The sequence below is a fragment of the Pyrgilauda ruficollis genome, unplaced genomic scaffold, assembly GCF_017590135.1.
Source record: "Pyrgilauda ruficollis isolate IOZ18807 unplaced genomic scaffold, ASM1759013v1 scaffold24, whole genome shotgun sequence".
NCBI lineage: Eukaryota > Metazoa > Chordata > Aves > Passeriformes > Passeridae > Pyrgilauda > Pyrgilauda ruficollis.
In genome coordinates, this window is record NW_024523648.1 from 16,762,744 (window position 1) to 16,787,800 (window position 25,057).

General features: G+C 35.8%; 1 protein-coding gene across 1 annotated transcript in view; it reads left to right on the top strand.

Annotated features, from left to right (window-relative positions):
- Nucleotides 1-25,057, top strand: part of ADGB (androglobin) — an 86,802-nt gene that overhangs the window by 56,713 nt on the left and 5,032 nt on the right. Inside the window, exons 21-30 of the mRNA XM_041470053.1 lie at nt 415-508; nt 2,057-2,191; nt 2,942-3,095; nt 6,233-6,420; nt 7,900-8,084; nt 13,048-13,244; nt 14,414-14,525; nt 21,129-21,238; nt 22,782-22,937; nt 24,741-24,849. Coding sequence (XP_041325987.1) covers nt 415-508; nt 2,057-2,191; nt 2,942-3,095; nt 6,233-6,420; nt 7,900-8,084; nt 13,048-13,244; nt 14,414-14,525; nt 21,129-21,238; nt 22,782-22,937; nt 24,741-24,849 — 1,440 coding nt within the window. The remainder of the gene's footprint in view (nt 1-414; nt 509-2,056; nt 2,192-2,941; nt 3,096-6,232; nt 6,421-7,899; nt 8,085-13,047; nt 13,245-14,413; nt 14,526-21,128; nt 21,239-22,781; nt 22,938-24,740; nt 24,850-25,057) is intronic.

Sequence of the window (25,057 nt, forward strand, 5' to 3'; positions counted from 1 at the left end):
ATTGGAACTGCCCAGTTCTTTTCCTGGTAGCTACACAGATAGTTTAGGTACATCCTTACCCGTTCCTGGTATCTGCAGATGAAAGTTGCAGAGAGTTAAATAGCATATTCTGTGAGAACAGAGATTGCCAAACATGCTACAACATGTTACAGTGAAAACACTGTAAATTGGAGAAAATATTGATCACATAATTTTTGCAAATGTAGGTGTGCTGAAAAGTATAAAGATGATGATGAATGGAATATACTCTGTCAAAGGGAAAAACAGTTTTCAGCTCAGACTTCTGTAAAACTCCAAATAAATAAGGCAATTTGCTTGTACAAGTGATATTTTTCAGAAGTATTTGGCAGGTGTAAATTCAGAACAATAGCAAAATTGGATGTTATATTTTATAAATTATTTTATTATCTCTAGGTACTAAAGAAAATACTGATGTTGAAGAAACTTTGAAAAACCTATGGACTATGATTGAGTTAAATTTTGAACAGTGTGCTGTAACCTTGTTAAGGTAATCATGCAATAAATCAAGCTATTTTATTGCAGGCCGTTGTTATAAACTGTTGGGTTTTTTTTTTTTTCACAAAATAAGCATGGTAAGAGCATTATTAATGTCCAAATTACAAAACCCTGATGGAAGGGATGAAATGTTTTTCACTAAATATATTCTGTGCTTTATTCTGTGTACCCTACATGAGTAAAATCTAATTCTTAGATATATTACCGATTTTTTCCAATTTTTTTTTTATCTAAAATATTACCTTTTGTATTTCATTTTTTTAGTATTTGGTAGGGTGTTCCATAAGTATAGATCTGATACTGATTCCTTAGTTAAGCAGTTAACCAGTTGATTTAAGGAAACTTTTTGATTTGTGCTATCTGTTAAGCAATCATGATTGACAGTAGAAAGAAGAGAGCTTTCCTATGTAATTGTACATAGTTTATTATCTCAGCAGGGGACATTTTTGTTGCACTTCCTTGAAGTAAATGTATTTCTAGGTAGTAGAAATGTAGTAGGTATATTTCTGTGCTTTCCCTGATATTTTATTATAGCTTTTGGAAAGATGGCTATTCTAATTTCAACAGTGTTCATTAAGTCATTTGCAAGCCTAACACTTTCTGGGGATCACATATTTCCATTAAGTTCTCCAAAAATCTCTCTGCAAGTGTTCACACAACTGATTTAGCAGTAAATCAGTTCTTCCAAGGGTGAGGAGTGAAAACTGGCAATAATTACTGCCTGTTGATATAAATCCTCGCTCCTTATAACCAGGAATTTGAGCAACACTCACACCAGGTATAATTTCATTTCACCTTTTAGTGTTTCTAATCTTATAAAACCTGTGTACATTGATGGGATCAGGACTTTGCAACCACAGCCTTGTTTCAAATGTTAGCCATCCATTTTAGATTTGTAGCATTTCTACATCAGCAAAGATGAGATGCAGTTTTTAGCCTGCCTTCAGACATAAAACTTCTGGGGTTCATAGGCATTGCCCTGAGGGATAAATTTGAGTGTTAAAATCATGCTAATGTGCTTGTGCTTAATTTTTTTTAACAGCTGGCAGATTTCTATTTAACATAACACTCTAGCACCTTGGCCAATAAGTTTTGCTTTTATTCCTTTGTTGTTCCAAAAAGTCTTAAAACCAAATAAAGGGATTTTAATATCCTAATGATTCCACAGCTTGAAAATGACAAATTAATATAAAGAAAGTGAAGTTATGCTAACTGATATTTCTTAAAAAAAAAAAAAAAAGAAAGAAAAAGAAAGGAGTAAAGTTTTGTAGAAGCCGTAACATCTTGGGATATTAGAAGCAGCTGTAGTCACAGCTAGACTGATGGATAGAAATATGTGTCTATATTTGCCATGAGGTCTGAAAGAACTGATCCCTCCATAATTTTTTTTTTATTTAAGAGTGAACAACTACTAGAGAAACATTAGTAACACATTTTATGTTGTTTTACACTCATGCAGAAGGTAGTGCTCTTCATGATCAGTAGGTCAGTATGCCATCCTGGTTAGATTGATGTCTTTATCTTGTTTTCTGCTTTCCAGAGAAATATTTAAAAGAAACTGCAATTCAGTTGAAAAGTTTACTTGTTATGAAGATGAATGGTGTAAGATGTATTTCACTGACTATACAGTAACATATGCTGATCAACCACCAAATGCCTGGTTTCTGGTTTTCAGGTGAGTTTCACAGAGTGCTATACAACTCTCATGGGAGAGTAATATTGATACACTCTGGTTTTTCATTAACCTGCTTAAAAACTTACTTATCTGTCTGCTTTCCTTAAATTCTGGCATGTACTTGCTCTGACTTTGGCTGGTAAAAATATTGATAACACACTGATGTTTTGGTTGTTGAGTGCTTCTCCCAAGTCAAGGACTTTTCAGTGTCTCATGCTCTGCCAGTGAGGAGGTGCACAAAAATCTGGGAGGAAGCACAGCCAGGACAGCTGTCCTGAAGTGGCCAAAGGGATGTTCCATACCAGAGAATGTCTTGTTCAGTAGATAAACTGGGGGAGGATTACCTGCAAGGGGGCTGATCACTGCTCAGGAACAAGCTGGGCATTGGTCAGTGGGTGGCAACCAATTCTATTGAGCATCATTCGTTTCTTTTGGGTTCTGTTACTCTCTCTCCCTCTCCTAATCATTAAAAAGATTTATACTATTAGAATATTTATTTATATATAATATAATTTTTAATAATGGCATAAATAATATTTTTATATTATTAAACTGTTCTTAACACATGAGATTTATATTTTCTTTCCGATTCTTTCCCTCAGGTATGTTGGGTGTGGGGAGTGAGTGAGCAGCTGCATTATACTTAATTGCTGGCTGGAGTTAAACCATGGAAATATTTTTTGCTTTGTATTGCACCTATCCTTTTATTTGGGAAAATAATTTTGATATAATTTAATTTTTCTTTTTTAGAGAAATATTTATTGTCCCAGAAGACATGTTTATATTGACACAGGTGTTTACCACTATCCCTTTCTGTAGACTTCATGTTCTTGATAATGACACACAGGAAGAAATGCCACATGCCTTTTTCAAAGTGGCATCTCATGTTTATCCCAAAAATAAGGTAAATGCGAGAAGCTGTTGTGAAAAGTATAATTTTAAAAATAATAAACAATGCCCAAATTCTGTGGAGATTTTTAGCTATGTCATGGTGTTAGTAGTGTTCTACTTAAAAGCACACCCTTATTTATTAGCAAGTTTGAACAGAGACCACCCCTGATCTGCTTCCATGCTGAATATCTATTAGTAAACTTTTGATTATTTTCTCCTCTGTACTCTTTCCAGCTGCTGTTGTTTTGGGTTTTTTTCCCTGTTTATCATGCATAGCACTGAGCACAGTAAACTTTGTGCCAGTGTTTAACTTGTGGCCATAAAAAGTTTGAATAAGGAATGATAAGGGTACCTACTTTCTTCCCATGGGTACAGCACAGTAGCCTCAGTGATTCTGTCAATTACTGATGAAAATGGCCCTTTTCATTGGATTCCTGCTCTTCCCTATTGAAGAAGTCCTCTCTTAAACCCACAGTTTTGTCATTGTTTGCTAAAATTATGGTCGATATTTTGTAATATTAAATGTGGTTAATAGCAGTAAAGAGTGATTTTTAGAGTACTAAATAGAATTGTGCAGACATGCTGTATTTTTCTACTTGTTATTCTTGCATTTCTCAATCACTGAGCTCTTGAGTTCCTCAGTAAGGATGTAACCTTATGCTCTCCAATTTAGCTTGTTTCTTCCTATTTCCAAATAGCTGATTATTGTATCAGTGGACCCGCACATGCTTTTGAAAGTTCTGTTGATGCTTTGACAAGAGATTCTGCAATTAATAAACACAGAATACAATGGTATTACTTTAATCTGTTACATTTTTTTGTAACAGTATTTTGTAAAAAATAGTCAACAATGAAGTACATCAAGCAAGAAATTATTCAGTATGCCTGAATTCTTAAATGTCAGTATTATTATGTAAAAAGTCATTTTTAAAAAAAAAAAATACACCTACCAGTTCTGCTTCCAAACTATGACTCAGCAATTTACAACAGAGATAGAAAGGAATCCTGTCAACAGATACTGTTACTCTGCTGCAGAGACACTTCTGGAACACATTAAAGTTCATTTCAGAATGATTGACAGTGAAGATAATATCTGCACACTAGCAATAAAGTCTGTCTTTTTTTTTTTTTGCAGACTTTACAATCTAGATGGAAACTGGGTACTTGATTAGTATATTTGGATTTTTTTGGGTTGCATAAATTTTTTTTTTAATACTGCTGGATACAGTTGAATTTGTTTTAGTTCTTTGTGGTTTTGGTTTTTTTTAATTCTACTGTCTTTATTATTCACAAGTCTTTTGAACAGATTGTAGAAAAGGATAGAGATAAGCACTCAAGCTTCAGCTGACCTACATAGATAAGAGTTTAAGAAATCATCACTACCACCATATTTAGTCTAGAAAATAGAAGTCTATTTGAGCAAGGACACTGCTCAGTTATTTCTCTTGACTAGACATAAAAGGATGTAAGGGATTCATCTTACTTTGCCATAAAGTTATTTTGGGTGGTATATTAGAAAACAATCCTTTCTGATTCTAGAGACAGTGAATTGTAACAAGATACCTAAGTAAGTAGTGAAACCTCCTGAAGGTTATTTACTAAAGATGTAAATTTAAGGGGGTTGTTGACATCTATTTTCTTATTTCTCAGTAGTGACTTGATCTTCCTACCAGACACAAAATTCAGTTGTTGTGCTTTCTAATTGCTTGTAGTATTCACAAAGTGCTCACTCAAACAGACTTTTGGTCCTAAGTCTGAATTTTCTGAATATTTTTAGCGAACATTAAGATCCTATAACATTAGCTTTATAGATAGGTATACAAAAAAGTGGTGATAAATTGTTCTTCTCATGCATGCTGTGCTGTCAGAAAGCAGTTCAATATCTGGCTAAATCCTTCTCCATTTCCAGTTGTACTTGATAAGAACAGAGGGGCCTGTGACTCTGTGCTTAACTAGATGTTTAAATGAGTGAGTTCTCCTGAATGGTTACTCTGAGTGCTTGCTATTTCCTTGTGATGATTAAAGGCTGTAAAGTGCCTTACTGTTACAACTGCACAAATTGGAATAATGAATAATTTATTTTACTTTCATTCTAAATATTCAGTATTCATGGAGCCACAGCCCTGAATTACTAGATGGTCCTGAAATCACAATCCTATTTATTATAAGGATTTTTCAACAAAGCTCTTTTTGCTGGTAAATGATGATTTCTTTAAATGGAGTTTAGAAGAGGATCGAAAGAAATTGAGCCTTTCAAAGAATTTTCATTTGGACTATTTCTTGGGTGGAACATGAATTTTTAATATTTGAAATAGGGAGATAGTAGGACTAGTTAGACTACATGAAAAAGGGACTTAATTCTGAGTTCCCCTGCAACATTACAGGTGGCCATTTCACTCCTTATATCCCTTTTTCCTGCCCCTGCTTTTCAAGTAATCACATTCACATTGCCTTCTTTTTCACAAATACCAGTTAATCAAAGTTTGAATCTTTTTATATTATATCCTGGCTCCTCATATTCCTATTCTTAGGATCAATAAAGAGCACCTAAATCTGCATCAACCTTATTATGTATTGCATTTTTATTATTTTTTAAATTTTCTAATACTAGAAATATTTTTCTTAATATATTAATAAAAATATTATAAATATCTTGTCATTTCAGATATGCTATATCTGCAGCGGCATTATTAAATTAGGGTAGATGTTAATTTGAAGACTGAAGTAATCTGAGTCTGAAAGACTCAGATTTGAAGACTGGAGTAGTCTGATCTCTAAATTTCCATGCAGCAAACTCATCCACCCCTACTTTCACACTCCCTGAGCATGAAGGAGCATTTTAAATCATCAAATAATTTGGTTAGAAAGTGACTTCAGGACTTTGGTTGTATCTGCCCCTAAAAACACCTGCCAGCTTTCCAGTTAGATGAAATTGGATTTAACTTGCCATGTTACTTTTTGCCAAATATAAATTGCTAAAATAGGAGATGCTCCATAGGTTAGAATAGACTGGAGTTATAAGTTTCTTGCTGATAAGGACATCTTATGATATTAATAAGTATAATGGACAAAAAGTATGTTGCATGTAGTCACAGAGTGCCTTTTGAGTAGTGTTATTGCCACGTAAAACTGACTTTTTTCCCCTTTCAGAAAGGATACACTTTTGTGGCTGAAGCACACACTGGTGACCAGCCTGTGCCAGGTGGCAAATGGAAGCTGCGCTTCATCAGCTCCCAGAGTGCCCTGCCATTTCTCTCTCGTGAGGCTGTAGATAATACCTATTCTACTCTACAATTTAAGGAGTACTACATACCCAACAAAGAGTTCCTACTGTTTAGGTAAATATTGAGAGAAGAATGAATAAATTCTCGGTTATGTATCGTCATCCCTACCAGAAAAGTGTGTTCCTTCCTCTTTCTTAGAAGGGGAGAGTATTGATGTAAATATCTGAATGTTATGGGCTATTTAATTAACATTTGATTAGTGAAAATGTTATTTGTGAAATAGTGCCACTACTTAATGAAGAACAGGTGTGAACTGTTATAACTTTAAAATCAAAATTCAGTTTTGCATTTCTGTAACCTCTGTCTTATCCATGTGCCAATTACTGAAATTTCATAGTACTTTTAGGAAATAAACATGTATTGAAACACTCTTTTCCCAGTATATCAGACCAATTTCCATCTTGCAGTATTGGTAGAAAAATTTATATTTGTTTTATTTTTGCATGCTGATTCATTTAGGAGAACATATTTAACAAACATGTGATTTAGTTTTTATTAATCTTTTTTTAATTAATTAAAGTTCCTTAAAATCCATTCTGAGTTCAGAACTGACCATTCCTAAATTGCTATACTTAAGTTTTTACACAAAGAACTACACATTGCACTACAACAGACCCTGTGCTTATAGTTGATTAAATGTGTATGTTTTGAAGGTTAATTGTAAAACATTTTACCCTGATTCCTGGAAGCTTTCTCAATATTTCAAACCAACAGATTATTCTTGGTATAGAGGTCTCTTTAAGAGAAGGAAACAGTTTCAGTATAACTGAAGAAAGCATGTAATGAAAAAAAACCAAACAAATACACTAAAATTTTGTAAGCACTCTCTGTCTTGATAATTTTAATTCTTTCACCCTTCTGATGTTACCAAGCTTAAAAAAGAATCATATATTTTTAGTTTCAAATGTGCTGAAGTCAGGTGATGGATTCTTTGTGTGTTTTTGTTTCTTTGCTTGTTTGGTGAGATTAGTCATAACAATTTGAATGTATGGACAAAAAAACCTATAATACATAAAGCAATGGGTTACAACACAACTATTTGAACAACATAACAATTATTTGAATTTTTTTCCTCAGACTCTAATTCAACAGGTTTATAATGCCATGGTCTTTTAAGCTGACCAAAGTAGCTACTGCCATCAAAGGAGATATCCCTACCCTTTTGAAAGCAAATAATATTTTTTTTTCCTCAGGTACTTTTATAATGATACAGTTCCCTAATCTGGCTAATGATATTCAACAAATAAAAGTACAGTAGGCATTCAAAGGTCTATTTGGACATTTGATAGGGCAATGGAAAAAAAAAATAGCTAGACCACCCCATTTTGCAGCAGCAGCACTTGCTTTGCTTGTTGATACACTGCATTAAACTTCACTACAGGAAGCTTAGCCCATCAGATTCCAGGAAAACAGTTGATTTGTAACTCAATTTTAAGTGTTTGCTTCCAGTTCAGCACAACATTTAGCTACTTTCCTAAAAAGAATTTTCAGGTATAGTTGGTTATATTGCTGTAATTTTTTCTTCCTCTTTAGGTATTTTGTAAAGGTCACAGCACCACATACTGCTACGTTGCAGGTACAGACCTCTAATTCAGATGTGCTCATTAAACTACAAGTCCTAGATAATGAGAAGGAAATCACGAGTGTCATTGGAAAGGGCAATGCAGTCATCCCAGTTTTTAATTTCTGGAGTAATCAATCACTTCTGAGCTCCCAGTGTAAGTATTGTATGCCATATTTAATAATTTTATTCACTGCAGGATATACATTCTTAGAGTAACTGTAGATAATCATGGAAAATACTATTTTTCCCTGCCCTTTTCATTAACTTTAATTTTGCTGTTCAAAACCAATAAGTACAATTGAATGAGGTACATAATTCTTAGACATACTTCAACAATGGACCCTGTAGTGCTCAGGTAATTTTAAACAAAAATTAAGTACCATCTGCCTGCCTCCATTATACTTCTTATACATAATAGATTTTAGAGGCTACTGCCATGCCATCTTCTTTGATAATCTACATCTGTTTTCCTGTTTTCGCTACACCTCACTTCTAAATCAAATGGTTTCCATTTCATTTGTGTGCTATTTTGAATTATTCATTATAGTTTTGTTTCAATTTTAAAATTAATTCTTCATAAGAATTACAAGTTTTCTTAAACAAAGCAGATGTTTATAAGCCAAGTCTGCTACTGTACTTTTCAGTGATACTACTATACATAAGATATGTAAGATATGAACGTCTTCAGTCCTTCTATGAAGACTTCTAAACAATAAATCTTCTATAAATCTGAGTTTGCCTAGTTGAGCATATTGAGAACCTGAGGCAAAGACAAATTGTTCAAATACTGGATTATTGCTTTGCTAAAGCCCAAAATAGCATTATATTTCTTCTGCTCACCTCCACTGTTTTGAACTGTGGAGTTTTCAAATATGATCCTTTAGCATGATGTGCAGTATGAAATTCCAATGCTTTATGGGAAAAATAATTAATTTCATAATATTTATGAAACATCCTGATTTCTGTCTCAACTGCACCTTGTTATTACCAGAAATGTAAAAAAAAAATTTAGTCCTATGGAGACCATGCACTTAAAATGTTATTCATCAGACAAAAACATTAGGTTTTTAAAGGAAGTCATAGAGAATCTGTCATGATTCTCTCTTGAGTTACCAGGATAATCAGTAGCTATTTTTGGTTAATGTTTTTTGGAATGTGGAAGTGGACTGGTAAACTTAATGGTAGACTGAGGGAAATAGAAAGAGGAAAGAATAAAATAGCTCAGCTTAGGATCAGCATCACGGTAGTGGCAGGAAGTTGCCAAGTTACCCTCAGTAAAGTGAAGGAGAAACTTTGTTTCAGGAGACTGTCTCCTTGCAAAGCGGTTAGTTTGAAGACTGAAATAAGTTAAAAGCCACAATCAAGTGACAGAGAAGAGAAATGGATTCCACCAAATGCTGAAAGTGAGAGAATGGGGCAAAATAATTAGAAGTGGTGCATTGCTTTTGCCAGTCTACCAGGAAACATATGTGAGAACTTTGCAAAATATCCTCAGAAATCAGACACAAACATTCTAGCTCTAATGTGCAATGATACAAATAATTTCTGCTAATTTATAATTATTTTAATCCACTTGGAATTATTTGGTGAAATATCTGTTACGTTAACCTGATTGAATATGGGAAGGTTTGTGAATCAGGGCCTATTTAGCAGTGGTAGCCATACAATTGTGTTATGATTTTAGGTTATATTTGAAGTTGAAATGAATATTCTGATGCTCATTAAGTGTGTGTGAGTATATAGAAAATTGCCATTTGGAATGAATGATTGTGAAGCTCTCACTGTTGGGGTTTTTTACTATAACTTATATTTTTACAATACTAGACCAACTGGCCTTAACACTGAAGTTCTTTTCTTATTAATATACATCCTGTATATCACAAAAAGATACTTTGTATAGAAACTTTCATAGCATCCAAATTAAATCAAAATATTGTGAAACGTACTCAGTATAACCAATATGAGCGTACTGTATTACCCAATCTGCTGAGGGTCTCTATGTTCAGTAAGGGTTCAATCTATGGCATTGTAAAATCATATTTCTTTGGTATTGTCAAAAGTGGTTTTATGGCCTGTACAATAACAATATAGAAACACTCAGAAATACTGATTCCAAGTTCAGGTGAAGATTCGTACAACTGACACTCAATACAACAAGATTCCTTCTGTCAGTATTTCTTTATTCTCTAAAAAAGTGTGTTTTCTCAGAATAAGAATAATCAGAAAACATCTCAGAATAAGAATAATCAGAAAACACTGCTATACCACTGGCACCAATCTTGTTAGTTAAGCCACATACAATCCCTAAATTTGACACTTATTCACTACCACATATGTTCTGCCTCTCATAGAATTGATCACTGTGTTGCCAGAATTTCTCTTAAATGACATTATTGCGCAACCATCACCAATAAAACATTATCTCCCTGCCCACCCACAGCCTGTTAATTCATCTCCAGTCACAGCTGTTCTATTAATGTCTTTTACAGCTCAAAAACTACATTAAACCAACTGATTTTTGAATGCATTTACCTCTTCTGAGATGTAGCCGATGACTTGGACCTTGAACATTTGCTTGACAATAAAGGACTTATATATTGACACACACATTGCAACCACAATTTGTTTTGTTGATACAAGCACAGGAGTTGCCTAAGGACAGATGGGCAAGTGAATGCTCACAATCCTTTTATTTTCCACAGTAACAGTCTGATGCAACCCTGTTAAAAAGTATAAAAATATCTTTCAGATATTTGTTTGAATCTGGAAGCGAGGTAGGTAGAAGTTTCTTCTAGCCAGAACCGAGGAAATTCAAGAGTGACATAGACATATTTTTGTATGTAGTAAGGAAAAAATTGGTGTTACAGCACCTCCTGGTGACCATTGCGAGATTTAGCGGCTGTTTGTGTATTTTGGGGAGCTTTGGCAAGTGATCTTTCCTGCAAAGGCATCTGATTGACTCTTACGGGGGATTCCACCATTCTGAGAGGAATTATCTTCATGGCAGGATCTTCCTCTGGGAAAATCTTTATAGAATTGTTCAATACTCAAGCTGTTCAGGTTGAGGAGAGAGAGAAGAGGAGAATAGTGATGCATTCACGAGAAGCAGTTGTAGCCTCCCTTGAACTCTACCTATCTTGCTCGGTAGAGGTAAGCTCCTGCAGGGGGCAGCGCACATCTCCTAAAGCCCCAACACAACACATCCTGGAGTGGAGCTCACCTCTCTGTTGACTCCAAGGGAGAACATCTAAGTGGCCTCACTGCTTTCAAGCGACCCTTTTGTAAGTTACATCCACTGGCCCTTGCTTAGAGTGCTCAGACAGGCGCTGAAGATCATTCCTGACTTGAAACCTTTATGCAAATATTGCAAATGGTAAACTAGAGGCAATTAGAAAATGTCTTTATGTAGTTATTCTTCCATCTGGAATACAGGTTTCTTTGAAACAGGTTTTCTTGCAGACATAGAATATTCAAGATTTGGGTCTGTGGATATTGTTTCTTATTCATCCAAATGCTCTTCTGAGTGAAAGCCTCATGATTTTGGTTCCTTCTGGTGAAAGACCTAATAATCTAACCACTGTGAATTACATCTACTCTCACCTTCACACCATGGAACTGATATCTAGAAAGCTCAGCAGTAGCTGAGTAAGAAACTATTCCACAGTTGCAGGCTTGCTAGGCATACCTTTTGCAAAATAACAGCCATGGAGTTGCAGCACCCTAAAAAGTGGTTTAGGAGAAACCAAGTATTGTCTTCCTTCACATTTCTCTCACAGGCGTCTTTGCCACAGGAACAGCAGGAGGGATGGCTCTGGTCCTAAAGATTCTGAATGCAATGCAGAAGAGCAACTCAGAACTTGATTAAGAGTTTGAGATCTCTTTAAGAGATCATCTCTACAAGATCTGATTTTGATTTCCTGACTTCTACTGCTTTCCTTAGGAACAAGGAAGCACTGGCTTATGCAGAGGAAAGACACAACAGGAAGGAATCCATGACATTTGGCTTTCATAAGACACAATATTTCCTGGCTCTATATGAGTTTCTAGGGGCATACTTAACCTGTAATTGGGCATTTTTTCTTTGACACACCAGCTTAAATTTTGTTCAATCTGGAGTCTAATAGTCCTGCCACCTCCTGCAAATTTCCCTGGATGTTTTATTAACATACATGAAAGTGTGCATTTTTCTTTTGAAGTGTTGCAATGATGCAGTATCATCCTTTTTTTTATGCTAAGGACCCTGAGAGGAGTGAAGTCAGTGAAGTCAGAATGATATCTCTTTCTCAGCTGATACTCCAGTGTAGCACAGGTAATGGTTAGTGTGACACAGGTGAACCTGCTTCCCCAGAGGTGTTATTCTTTGTCCTTATTCAATTTTCTATGAGATGTTCACTTTTAGAATTCTTTTTGAATTTCTCTGCAGACATGCAGGCAAAAGACCCCATCTCAATGGCATCAGAAATGAAAACAAATTTATGTTTTCTGGGTTAATATTTCAGTGCCCGGCCTTCTTTAGAACATTCTGGTTTTCACAGTTTTTCCACATAACATCTTCTTTAGGTGACAATTATATACATTGATAAAGGATAGATCACAAACAGTTTTATATCTCTTTTCAAGACTGGCTCTTTTTTTAGCTCAAGTTAGCAATGATCTTTGTTTCAGGTTGGCACAAAAATCTAAGAGACTTCTGTAAGGGTATGCAGTGCCAGAACTGTGGCCAATGTACCTCTTCCCTTCATCCAGTTTTATACAATTTATTAAATTAGCCACCAAGGGACCTCATGATAGGGAGCACAAGGCTCTCTATATTTTGTATCGTGTAGCATGGTGTTGTGATGGTTAATGCAGGAAAGAAGCATGGGCTTTGAGGGGAAAAGTTATATGCTTTATAAACAGTCACAACAGTCATATACACACAGTCTTAAATTTCTCATTATTTGCTTTGAAGATATTTGTGATTTGCATGCAAAATTAAATCAGGGTAGTATTTGGAATAAGTATAGTTTTAATTGGAAGCTTGGGAGTATAATCCAGTATGAGAAAATGGACTATACTAATTATTTCTGATTTTTTTTTTTTACTTTTTGGGGGCACCTTTTTTTGTCATCTTCTAGTAAAAAACTTACAGATTAGTCAAAGAAGTACAGTGAAGGGATTGGAAACTGGACGAATAAAGAAAGGAAGTCGTAATTCGTCAAAGGATAGCAAAATTTCTTCCAAGACAGACCTTGTACAGGAATGCTCAGTGATATTAACAGATGAATCCTCAGTCTCAGAAAACTTTGAAAATAATGTTGGAAGCCCACAACAAGTAAGAGTTTTTTAATCACTGGGATTTGGGAAGAAAAAAAACCAAAAAAACAAATAAACAGTGAACGGTTATTGCTAATTCTTTTGATACGTGTGGAGATCTTCTATCCTGGGGTAAAAACAAGAATCAACATTCAGATTTTTGGTAGCTTTTGAATGAAGTGATGAAAAAAGAATAATGTACATGTATGAATGACTAAATAAGTAGGAGGTTTCATATCAAGGTGATTTACTCTATCTTTAAGTGTTCTTCATTTGGCAAATCCAATACAAATATAGCATAACTTTCACATAAACATCAAAAATTGCCAGAAATTATATTGAAGTTTTGATGCTTCAATATGAGCTTTCTTTGAAAGATTATATTATAGAAGGCCATCTGTAATAGTTTGCACAGAGAAACACCTATTTCCAGTCAGCTGCAAGCTTTAGTAACAGACACATAATATCTGCTACTCAAGCCAAGAGGCTAATGTCAAACCATGGGTTTTTCTTGATGCCATTTAGTATTGTGTATTTTAGAGAAATTGAGTACACTTTCTGAAAAAAGTTCTTGTTTTACATCTCCTCATGTTTTTCTGCTGTGATTTTTTCTTGATAGTTGAGTTTAATTGCAACAAAATATAGAAAGAAACCAAAAATTATTGAGAAATAAACTCCAAAGTGGTTCCTTTGACTCAGAACTGGCATTAGAATTTTTGAAAACAGTTTCTAAATATAATAATTTCCAATTCAGTTTAGACAAAGTTTAAAAGAGCCATGGACCCTGTCACCTCTATCTCAAATTAAGGCATTATTGAGTGCTACTACAAGGGTTCAAAGCCCCATAGTAAGTCTTACAATCAAAGACAAAAGTCTTTGTTTTAGTACATGGCACACATAGGGAAGTTACATGGAAATCTTACAGGAATGTAGCTCCTTATTGTGTAGCCCAGTTTAGTTTTACTTGGTAAACACATGAGTAATTGTTTAACTTCACAGGAATTAAAATAAGATCTGTGGAATTAACATTAATTTTTTAAGCTTCTTGTGAATGCTGTTGTTTGCAAGCTTGTAAATTAATTATGTGTTTTATTTGCTGAATTCAATAGCTGGAACTGTACTAACCTGCAGGACTTGAATGCTTGCTGCAATTGTTATGACTTCATCATGTTGCATTTTCTTTCACAGTCTCACCAGTATTCAATAGAGGCACTGGTGTTGCATGATAGTTGGCCACTCACTGAGAGTGAGTCTTTGCTTGTTCAGGAACTGAAAGAAATGCAGAAAGATGAAATCAAAGGTAGGTTAACCTAAGTACGTATTTAGTCAAATGTATCATGTTACTGATTTTAAAAAAATACATATTACTCCAAGCAACATTTTTTCATTGTTTCATTGTTTGAGAGAAATAACTAGGCAAGAAAACTTTCTTCTGTAGTTCTTAGAAATGAAGTTTGTTGCATGAATCTACATCTTCAATTCACAGAATATAAGAAAATCAGAGACTTCACTGCAAGACACCTTCTTATGGCTCAGATTTAAGTAGAGATCTGGAACAGAAGCATGCCTGCTGATAATTTAAGAAAATGCACTGAACTGGATGGGGGGAAAGGCCTGGTTTGGGAAATGTATTCTTCCTGTACTATTAGGAGAAGAATTTAGCAAAAGACTAGGAAAGTTCCCAAGTAAAGTCTGTATGTCTAAGCCACAAAGGGGACAGAGAAATTACAGAAGGTTTTGGGTTTTTTACAGATTATTGTAGCATTTCTTCTTAAGGGACAGTAAAAACCAATCCCAAGACATTTTAAAAGCACTTAGAATCCTAGTGAGTATTCTGTAAATTAGATAAATATCTCATATTTTCTTCTTCTTTTATCAGCAAGGTTGACACAAAATTATGTAGATCTTTATTATGTTAAAGTTTATCACTCTGGACCCAAGAGCCTGAGAGAGACAAGGCTCTGCCACTGCACATTCCCAGATCCAACTGTTTGTGAGGCTGAAGGTGTAATCCCACCAAGCAAGTGCACATAGATACAGATACACTCGATGTATATGTGTGTGTATGTACATATAACCACACACACTACCAGCTACAGAGATCTCAGACAGAGCGAGCACAAACAACACCAGCTGCCTTATCCTGCTTTTCCCTCTTGGGCTGGAAAGAATGGAAGTCCCCTAGATAGACTGTGTATTTTTAAAAAGGTAGGTCCTTCCACCAGCTGCACTTAGACACCTAATGTGCCCCGCAGCTTGCCTCTGCATCCCCTACAAGCTCTGAGGCTGCAGCCCTACCCCAGCTGCTGGTGCAGAACATCACACACACATGCAGCTGATTCTCCTGTGTTCTCACCCCTAGGTTCCTGCAGAACCCAGGAATTCAGTAGATTTTCTGTATCATTAATATCAAAGTTCTATAACTCAATTTTTAAAAGAAGTAATAAGAAAAAATTATTTGGTTCCCCATATATATACACTTGCTAATACTAAAAAAAAAAATATTTAGGATGGTTTGGTTTTTATTTGCTAGTGGTATGTCTCACTTTTTATTCTATTTACATGTTTCTTTTTAAATGTCTGGTCAGGTCTTTTTTCAGTAATTTGTAGTACTCTGGACTGAACTTAGATTCAGCAGTAGTAATTGCTGATGGATATCATTTAATTTCTTGGGTTTGGGACGTATACAGTATTTGAGATTTTTTTCATTATTTCTTCAGTTATTATTATACAACTTTAAAAATATGTATCTTCTTGGTTTACTGTATTCTGTAGTCAGTTTTAGTAGCATTTGAGGAGCTATGTCATGTGGGCTTACAGGCTTGTACACAGCTCTTTTAGTGGTTTCACCTGCTTGTGTTTGGTTGTGTTCTTCACAATATCATCTTTTCTCCCTAGATGATTCCATTCATTCTCTTAGTTTCCCCTGTTAGACTCCTTCTCACAACAGGCATTCTGTTACATCCTCTTACCCTTCTGAGTTGGCTACATAGTGACAGCTTGCACTTGACAATATCCTTTTATACAGCTTCACCATGCTCTGTAAAACTGCAGATCTATTATCTCTTAAATTTCTTCACTAGTTCTCAGCTCGTATCACTGAACCTTGGCAATGTCATGCATGTTCTCATGTTGAAATCAAGGCAGCAGTATTCCAGTTCATAGCTCCCCTGCTCCATGCTAATTGATGCTCATTTGCAGTCAAACAAACTACAGTCAGTGACAACAAGCACCTTTATCCTTGGGATTATTTTAAAGTGGTGTAAATTTAATAATTTTTAAATGGTGTAATTTTTGTGCCCTCTCATAAATGCTGCCTTTCAAAGTAACCAAATCCATTTCACATTTTTTATTAACTGAGTGTTTCTGTTTATACAAGGATACCAACAGATTGCCTAGGCCACCAAGAGAGTTTAAACACAACTTATATAAAAAAGTTGAAGCATCAATACTCACTTAATACTTAGTGTTTCTTTTTTGTACCCCTCTTAACAGCAATATTTATCTGAAGTGCTTACTATAGTTAAATATTCTGGGGGAAAGCCCAAACATTTATTCCTTTTTTTGATTGTGAGCTAGTCTTAAATCAGTTTGAAATCTGACCTTTACCATTTAAAATTGCTGACGCAAGTTGTCAGACACAAAATTCATCTAAGAATAATGTTGGTATGTAACCATAAAGGTATTGTTTCACCACGTGATTTTTAAGAATGCTTCAGTGAGCCAGGTGAAAAATTTATGCAAAACGTTTCCATTTTTCATGCAAGCCAACACTGCCATCTAGAGTTAATTTTGTATTAAAGCTAATTTATCATGGCAAAAGCATATTTCGACTTTGCATTAAGATCTACTCAAATCTTTTAAACTAGTCTCCCTTTAAATTAAGACCCATGCTATTATACTCTTGATATTCACCAATATTATAAATGCTTATTTAGAACATTTTTGAAGAAAGTAAATTCTCTGGTATACAGATGCTATGATAATTTTGTATTTCTTGATGTTTGTACTTGTAAAAAGAACTGTGTTAGTGAAAGTTCCTTTGTGAATAATACTTATATTTATTACATATAAAATCCCATTAAATGATTCATTAAAGAGATCACTGCACAAACAAAACATTAAAAAGGCATTAGGCAGGAAAACCTAAGTACACAGAAATGAGGAAGTTCCATGTGCGTTATTTGTACTGTGTTCATTCTTCTTCTTCTTCATTCTCTTTCTTCCTCCCTTTTTGGGGTTTTCTTTTCTTTGCCTCTTTCTTCTGAGAACTATTACAGAGCAAGCCTTCAATGGAAAAAGACTTTTAAAAATGTAAGCTCAAGATTCTTGTGTAAAAGGGGAACAATACGCAAGCAATCTTGCAACTTCTAGTACCATTTTCAGTTGCTTGACTGTGTGAACAAAATCATTTTAAGGTTCATTTTGTATTTAGGATTTCAGCTATTATGTTTCTGGGTTCTTTGGTTTTATTTTTCTTGTGGTAAGAATATCAGTTTTATTGTGCAACTGTCACAACCCCAAGCTGAATCATCACTGTGTGCTGAGTGCTAACTGCAGCACGTATTTTACATATTGCCTTAAATTAACTTAGGAGTGTGAGCTGTTGATAAGGGCTGTCTATGCAACTGGGAAAGGAGGAGAAGATGGAGTGCCCAGCCCAGGTTGTAGAGGTAGGTTTGAAAAGGCAGGACAGGCAATATGCTTTGGAATATTCCTTTTTATCCTCCAGAGCGGTCAAAGTTTCTCCCACGGGTTTTATTTTCCCACAGGAGAACTTGCTGGCTCATGCCAAGGAGAGGATTCCATTGGATTTTTAACAGGATGTTCAGATCTCTCTCTCTCTCTCTTTCTCTTTCCCAGCTTGCTTGTCAGTAGTGATTAATCACAGGCCTGGTGTTCAGTGAACAAATAGTTCACAGAGGATACATGATGGTTCTGTAGATCTCAAAGCCACACCCTAACCCCACACTACTACTGCAACCATTATTGGTTTGCTTCTATCCGAGTGTATTTTTTCTGCAACTTTAGTGTCTGGATGAGCCCAACTTTAGAAAGACTTTTGACATTGCCACCTGTCAAGAATCCTTCTGAGGGTCCAGTCTAAGACAGGAAAAGCGACAGCTGAACTTCTCAATCTTTTCTTAATGAAATCTGAAAGTCCCCGATGGGGAAACTAACAGTCATTACTACCAGCTACTGGGTAACCCCACTAAATGCTCAGAGCCTATTTCAGGCAGCAGTAGCATGATATCTTCTCAAAGAAAGCTACAAAAGACTCCTCTGTGTTATACCTATGAATAAGATAGATTCTCTGTAATTTAAATTTCATAAACCAGGAGTAGCTGTCTATCTAAAAATTAGAACTGATGTTTCTCAATCTGAAGCTGAGTTTCAGCTAGGAATCATTTGGTGCAATTTTTTAACTTGTCATAGACAAGTTATCATCAGATTGGATGATCACTTTGATCATCAGATTGGACAATCACTTTGGTCCCATTTGGCATTAGACTAAATGAATTTTTGTATAAATAATTGAAAAGCAGTAGACAAGCTAATTTTAAAGTTGCTGTCAGCTGTGTGTCATCACTGTCAGCCTGTGTGATGCCCAAGCTTTTCTTGGTGCCACACAGATATAAAAAACTGCCACTGAGAGTTTGTGATGATTGATGCATAAGCTGTGAGCTGGAATGGCCTTTTACTTTCTGTATCATCTGCCTGCCTTTCTTATCATATCCCACAAAGCATTTGCCTGGCTTTGCCCTTAGAAAAGCCCCAAGCTGCTGCTCACATCTCCCTTTGAATCAGAGTGGGCAGCGTGCTAAAATGCAGTCATTGCCCCCTCCAGGCATTTCTGGAGGTTGATCCCCAAACTGGGATACTGCTTGCTCTGCTGAGGAAGTGGGAAGGGCTGGGGGAACCTGGACAGTGCAGTACATGGGAGAGCTTGGAGATCTCAACTTAATCCTGCCCTAAGCCTTCATATGCTGGAGTTAAAGTAGGTTACCTCATTCTAGCCCCTGTCATTTCTCATGCTTGCTTGTTCTTTACTAACTTATCAGGGTATGCTGTAAGTTCAGAGCATCAAAATGTTATAATTGAGAGCCACAAAATATTTCTAGAAACCAGACAAAGCTTGTACTATCCCATGACATAGAAAGTCTTTGTCTGGGATCATTTAGCTAACTACACTGAATGTTTTTGAGTGTTTGTGTAAGCAATAAATAATTGCTCTCTAAAATTTAATAATACCTTGAATAATGTATGTACACCAGCCTGATTTATGGTGCTAGTATGTAATGATAATGTGAAATTAAAGGGAGAGTCATGTATATAATAATTTTATAACTTTTAATTATGTCATCACATAATTAAATCACATGTTTTATATTTGCATTTCCTGTGGAGTTTTAGTATATTCAATATTTGTGAAGATCACTTTAATTTTTTACTTTTATTCATTAATATATGCCTTAGTAGCACTGAACCAATTTAAGCTTTACACTTTGGTGTAAAATGTCACTGGACATTTTTTAAGTATCATGAGGAGAAAAGAATAATACCATTTCTAGACAAACACATGTACGATGTATGATGTAATACACTTATATAATATATATTTGTATATTATATATTTGAGTTACAAATATGTTTCTATATATTTAATATTTACAACTTTATGTATCCATATAGCCACTTTATATATCCATATGACAATGCAGCTCTCATCCAAAGCTCATTCATTGTGCAGTACAATGATTTGTCCTCAGTGGAAAGAAAGTGGAAAAGAACTAAGAAAGACATCTACCTTAAAAGCATTAAGTGAAAGATATCTTATTATTATCATCAGACTGTGAAACAGTCACTCATATAATTTTATTTTTTTTTTCTTTTCTGAGAGAAGTCCCCTGTTTTAGCATATTGGCTAAATCTAGGTTTTCAGCACTTCTCTCAATGTTTCAGGCAGTAGGAAGGTGGAAGGAAATGGAGATTTCAGACTCAGGTTTTTAATCTTTCTCATAGTGTTTTGGATTCATCCCTGGTTGTTTCAACTGACACATCCTTTATGCTAAAAAAGTTATATGCTATTACATGCTTTATTTATTAATTCATTTTAAAACAATATGACATTCAAGAAGTCTTGTTTACAGCTCTCACCAGCTAAGACATTGCAAAATAACTGTTGCAAATGTCAATTCTCAGTATCATTAATTCAAACATATAATATACATATGTACTGATAATACAATTAATTTATAATGTTCCCAGATAGTTCTGATGATGACAATTTTGCATTTCTTAAATATGCATTGAGTATCAAACATGTTTCTTTGCTTTAACTTCCTTGCATTTTATGGGGTGTATTTACATTCTCTGTTCTAGATAGTCTTAGGATGGGAGATAATGAGAACATTGACTTTACCTTCTTTCCTGGTGCATAACAAACACTGACAGAGATTGTATGAGACTACAGAAGTGAAGTGAGAGTCAGGCTGTGATTCTGTGCATTGCAGTCTTTATACTGACCCATAGACAAAGCGGTAATGCAGTGACTGCTGGCAGGCACCATGAAAAACTCTCAGTTAAGCCCTGGGTAAAGTTGTATTTAGGACAGATAAGGCTGACACGTGTTCACCTTGTAAGTATGTTTTTAAAAGTTGTTTGGACCTCATAGTCTTTCTTCGTAGTACTTGAAAGTGTCAACTAATTAACTGGCTTTCCTTTGTCTCTTTGTATGGCTGTTTTGTGCTGTTATTCCACCCTGGGTTTTATATGGGGAAGTATATTATATATTAACTATATTATATTCTCTAAATCGTAATGCATTATAACTATATCTGAGTAACACACAGGAGAAAATATGAGGAGCACAGCTTTCCCCTAATTCTCACTTCTTTCCAAGTAAAAAAGACTGCAAGTATTCCTAAATCAACCAGAACATCAAAAGATAATGCATTTGAGAAGATAGAAAATGAGAAGTTGAGGAAAGAAAGTGCATCACTTGAATCTCAGGTGAGAACAAAGCCAAACCCTCAATTTATTGAATGTGCCATCCTTGCACTGAATATAGAGACATTCTCATGTCTGCAGATCAGTACTGCTAGGACTTCTGATGTCCCTTGTATTTCTCTATACCCGGCTTTGCCATCTTTTTAGCTTAACGCTTGAGAAAGGTTGAATTAAAAATGTTGAACATAAAAGATGTGCAGCCTGGATTTAGAGACACAATTTGCTCATTTCTTTGTTTATGTATAAATGAAAAACTGGTTGTTCCTTTTGTTGGTGTAGTTTCTGTATCTGCTGAAGACTTACTAAATTCCAAGAATTCACCATATTTGTGTCCCATTAATCTCTCATTGTAGAGGCTTCCATGGCTTTCGAGAGAGACAAAATAGGTCTTTCCACTGTAGTCAGTTCCTGTCTCATATATCACAATTGTTATTAGCATGCAGACATACAGTGGCAGAAAAATTGGTGTGTACTTACTTACTTGGAAGTTCTTATCCCCTGGGGTGGATCATCTGAGTGTTCTGTGGCTGTCTGAAAAGCTGTTGCCAGCCTTTGTGCCTTAAAAGGAATAATTGACATTACTGGTTGCAAATGGATTAATGGAAAGCAATGAAGGAACGGACTGCTTCTTGTTTAATGGCATTGCTTTTGCTGGGAATTTTGCTGCCTCATGGTGTGCAGTTTAAGCAAAGAACCATAGAGGTTTTCATTAAGAAATCTCTACTGATTTTTTTTAGTTGACTAACCTTGCTGCACAGCAGACTTCCCTGTGATTCATATGCACATCTAATTATACAGAGTTCTGGAACAGTGCCTTACACTAGAGGTGCTGGGATGATGGTTCTTGGGAGTCCACCACTAAAACAGATACAAATTTTGAGATGGAGCCCTCTCAGAAAGAGAAGATGTCCATCTTTAGTCTCAAACAAGAGCTGAACTCCTAACCCTAGTTCTAAGTCTTAGGCTTAAAGCTTCTTCAGATGATATGTTTTCCAGAAATATATGCAGCACAATATCTCATTTCTTGGTCAGGCATCAGAATAGTCTACTAGACTTCAGACCCTATTTACCCTGTGATTCTGGAGAAGCCATATGTTAAGGTGTTTTGGAGACTGGGAAGTGATTGGAATAGAACCTTATAAGACAGAGCAAGGTTTATTTCTATACAAAAACCCCACTTGAATATAACAAGGCTTCTAGTGAAGAACCTTGTGGAAGGAGAGGAGAGGAGAGAAAAGAATTTTATGAAAAATCACACAAAATACTCTTGTTCAGACAAACTGTTCAGAAGAACTGGGAGTGTGGAGCATGCTGCATGGGGATGGGGGAAAACATATAAACAAAACACCTCAAAGAGCTTCCAGGCATTGCAAAGTAATCTTTCTTTCCCTTGGCAGCCTCTGTTTGTGTCATAATGCATATCAAAGTCACTCAATGTGCAATGTATATCAGTCAGAAAAATTAACAGTATACAAAACATAACTTCACCCTAAAATAGTGGTAATAGATCGTACCAGTGACTACACTATGTTTATGATACTTTCAGCCAGGAGATTCAAACACACCCTACTGGATTTTACGCATAGTTAGTGAGCAGAAAGAGGCAGACTTTCTGGAGGTGAAGAAGGACACCCGGCGAGTAGATGAGATCAGAGCCATGAAAGAAGCATGGGAGTCTGCGGAGCCAGGGAGAGCTGTCAAGGTAACACCAGAGTGCTCTCTCTGCAGTGATGTTTCTTCATAAGTTCCAGGAGTTGTTGTAATGGTAGAACAGCTGCCACAACAGAAACCTGCCTCCCTAGGGCTGTTCTCTTCACCCTTCTGGAAGACAGGAAATTTTACAGTTTAAAGAATTAAAAGTGATTATATGCCTGAATTCTGGGTAGGACTCCACATGATCTACATCAGACTTCTGTAGATCACTGAGACTTTAGATTATACTTCACAAGACATAGAAAAGTTTCTCCTTAGAAAGCCCACTACCTCTACGCATTTGCAAAGCTGCTACTTGTGACAAGTTTAATATTTAGCATGAACAGATTCTATCAAGATATACACTGCTATAAACATGCCAAAAATTATTTCTCCTGAAGATCTGGCACCTGGTCATATCAGTACCCACATTGTCCCTTGCAGCCAGGATTCCAAATTCAGTCTGCATTGCAGTTTCCTAAGAGCCTGTAACATGCTCAGTATGAATTCACAGTTTTGGAGAAGCAATACTGATCTAGTTGCCAGGTGCGTCTGGGTGCTTTTGATGTGACATATGCTTGAGTTGGAAAAATAATACATGTTCTTTCTAGCAAAGCAAAAAGTGATTCAGAATTGGAAGCATCATTACTAAAGAAAAATAAAATAACAAAGTGCAGTCTTCAAACTCACTTGACAGTCATTCCCTATCACCACCAATACCATTGTCCATTAAGGAATGTTCAGCCAGAATCCCCAACTTAGAAATGTGGGGATTTTAGTATTACCTTTCAGAAGTGAACCTCAGGCATGAGTCTTCCCAGTTACATTCTCAGATTTTCTCAGTTCTTTTCAGTGTGTTCAAAGCTCAAAACTTTTCCTGACACTATTCTATTAAATTCTGAACTAAGCAGAAATGCTGCTCTGCAGCTTTTATTAGTTGTGCTGAGTCTGAAAATGCAAGTACAGCCTCCTAAAGGTTAGCTAGAAATTAATCACTTTGATGTGTGAAGATGCTTCAGAATCTGGCTCTATCACCGTTATCTTTTTTAATCAGAAAATCAACTGAATTGCAACTACTTTTGAAGCCGCTTAGGGTTGTGACTTTTTTTAAAACAGCTGTCATTAAGAAAATTGCAGCAACAACAGAATATGCTAAAACAAGGTCTAAATTGGGGGTAAGCTATCAGGATTAAGTAGCTTCTCCTCTCCTTTCTTCTTGACAACCCTGGCCCAATATATGCCTATCCCATGGGTCACAGACTCTCTGACTCTGAAAATTGAGTGCCTGACTCCAAGCTGACCAAAAGCCAAAGGGCTTCTCTGTCCATTCTGACAGCCCTTAAGAGAATGCCAAGTAAGTAAAAGTCTCCTTCTGAAAAGACAGAAGTGCTGATGTCTGGTTTTGGCATCAAAGATAATTGAGTCTGAAAGGGTTTGCACCCAAAGGTCCCATCAAGAGGAAGTCTAAATTATCAGGCTATAGGAGCTCCTAGGAGATGCATTAGCCATACATTCAGCTATACAGCTTTTATTTTATTTTTAATCCCAATACTATTTTAAACAGCCCAGAGATCAGTGATTTCCCAACATTTCATTGGATAGTGATTTTTAGTGTAAGTGTGCAATGTCTCATTGACTGATTCAGTAGGATCCTGGTATCGCTTCTGATTCCAGCACCAGGCAGACTTGCAAGCTGCTCTCTGATGTTAGGTCTTACTGAAGACTTACAGAATCCTATTTTTGAAAATTCTTTGAGATTTGAAATATGCAGTAAAAGTTTTGTTATCTGGATTATAAATCTTTTGATCTGTAGGCTTTTCAGGAACGTGTGCGTTTTATTAATAAGTATGCTGTGAGAGACTCAGAGGAACCCATAGCTGGGGCTGAGACTGCCGACTTAACACCTAGTTCAGGAGAAGAAGGTAAGAGAACAACTTTCTGTGTCTTCTGTTTACCATGTTCCACTCCTTAGGAAAGACTTCTGCATTAAATACTGGTAATAGATGGATAGATCAGCCCTGATAAACGTGTCCAAATGTGCAATGGCAGGCTTGCTCTCTATCCCCTCTTTATTTTTATTGTTTCATTGCTCTATTGCCAGACACAGATACAGCCTCACAGCTCTTGGAG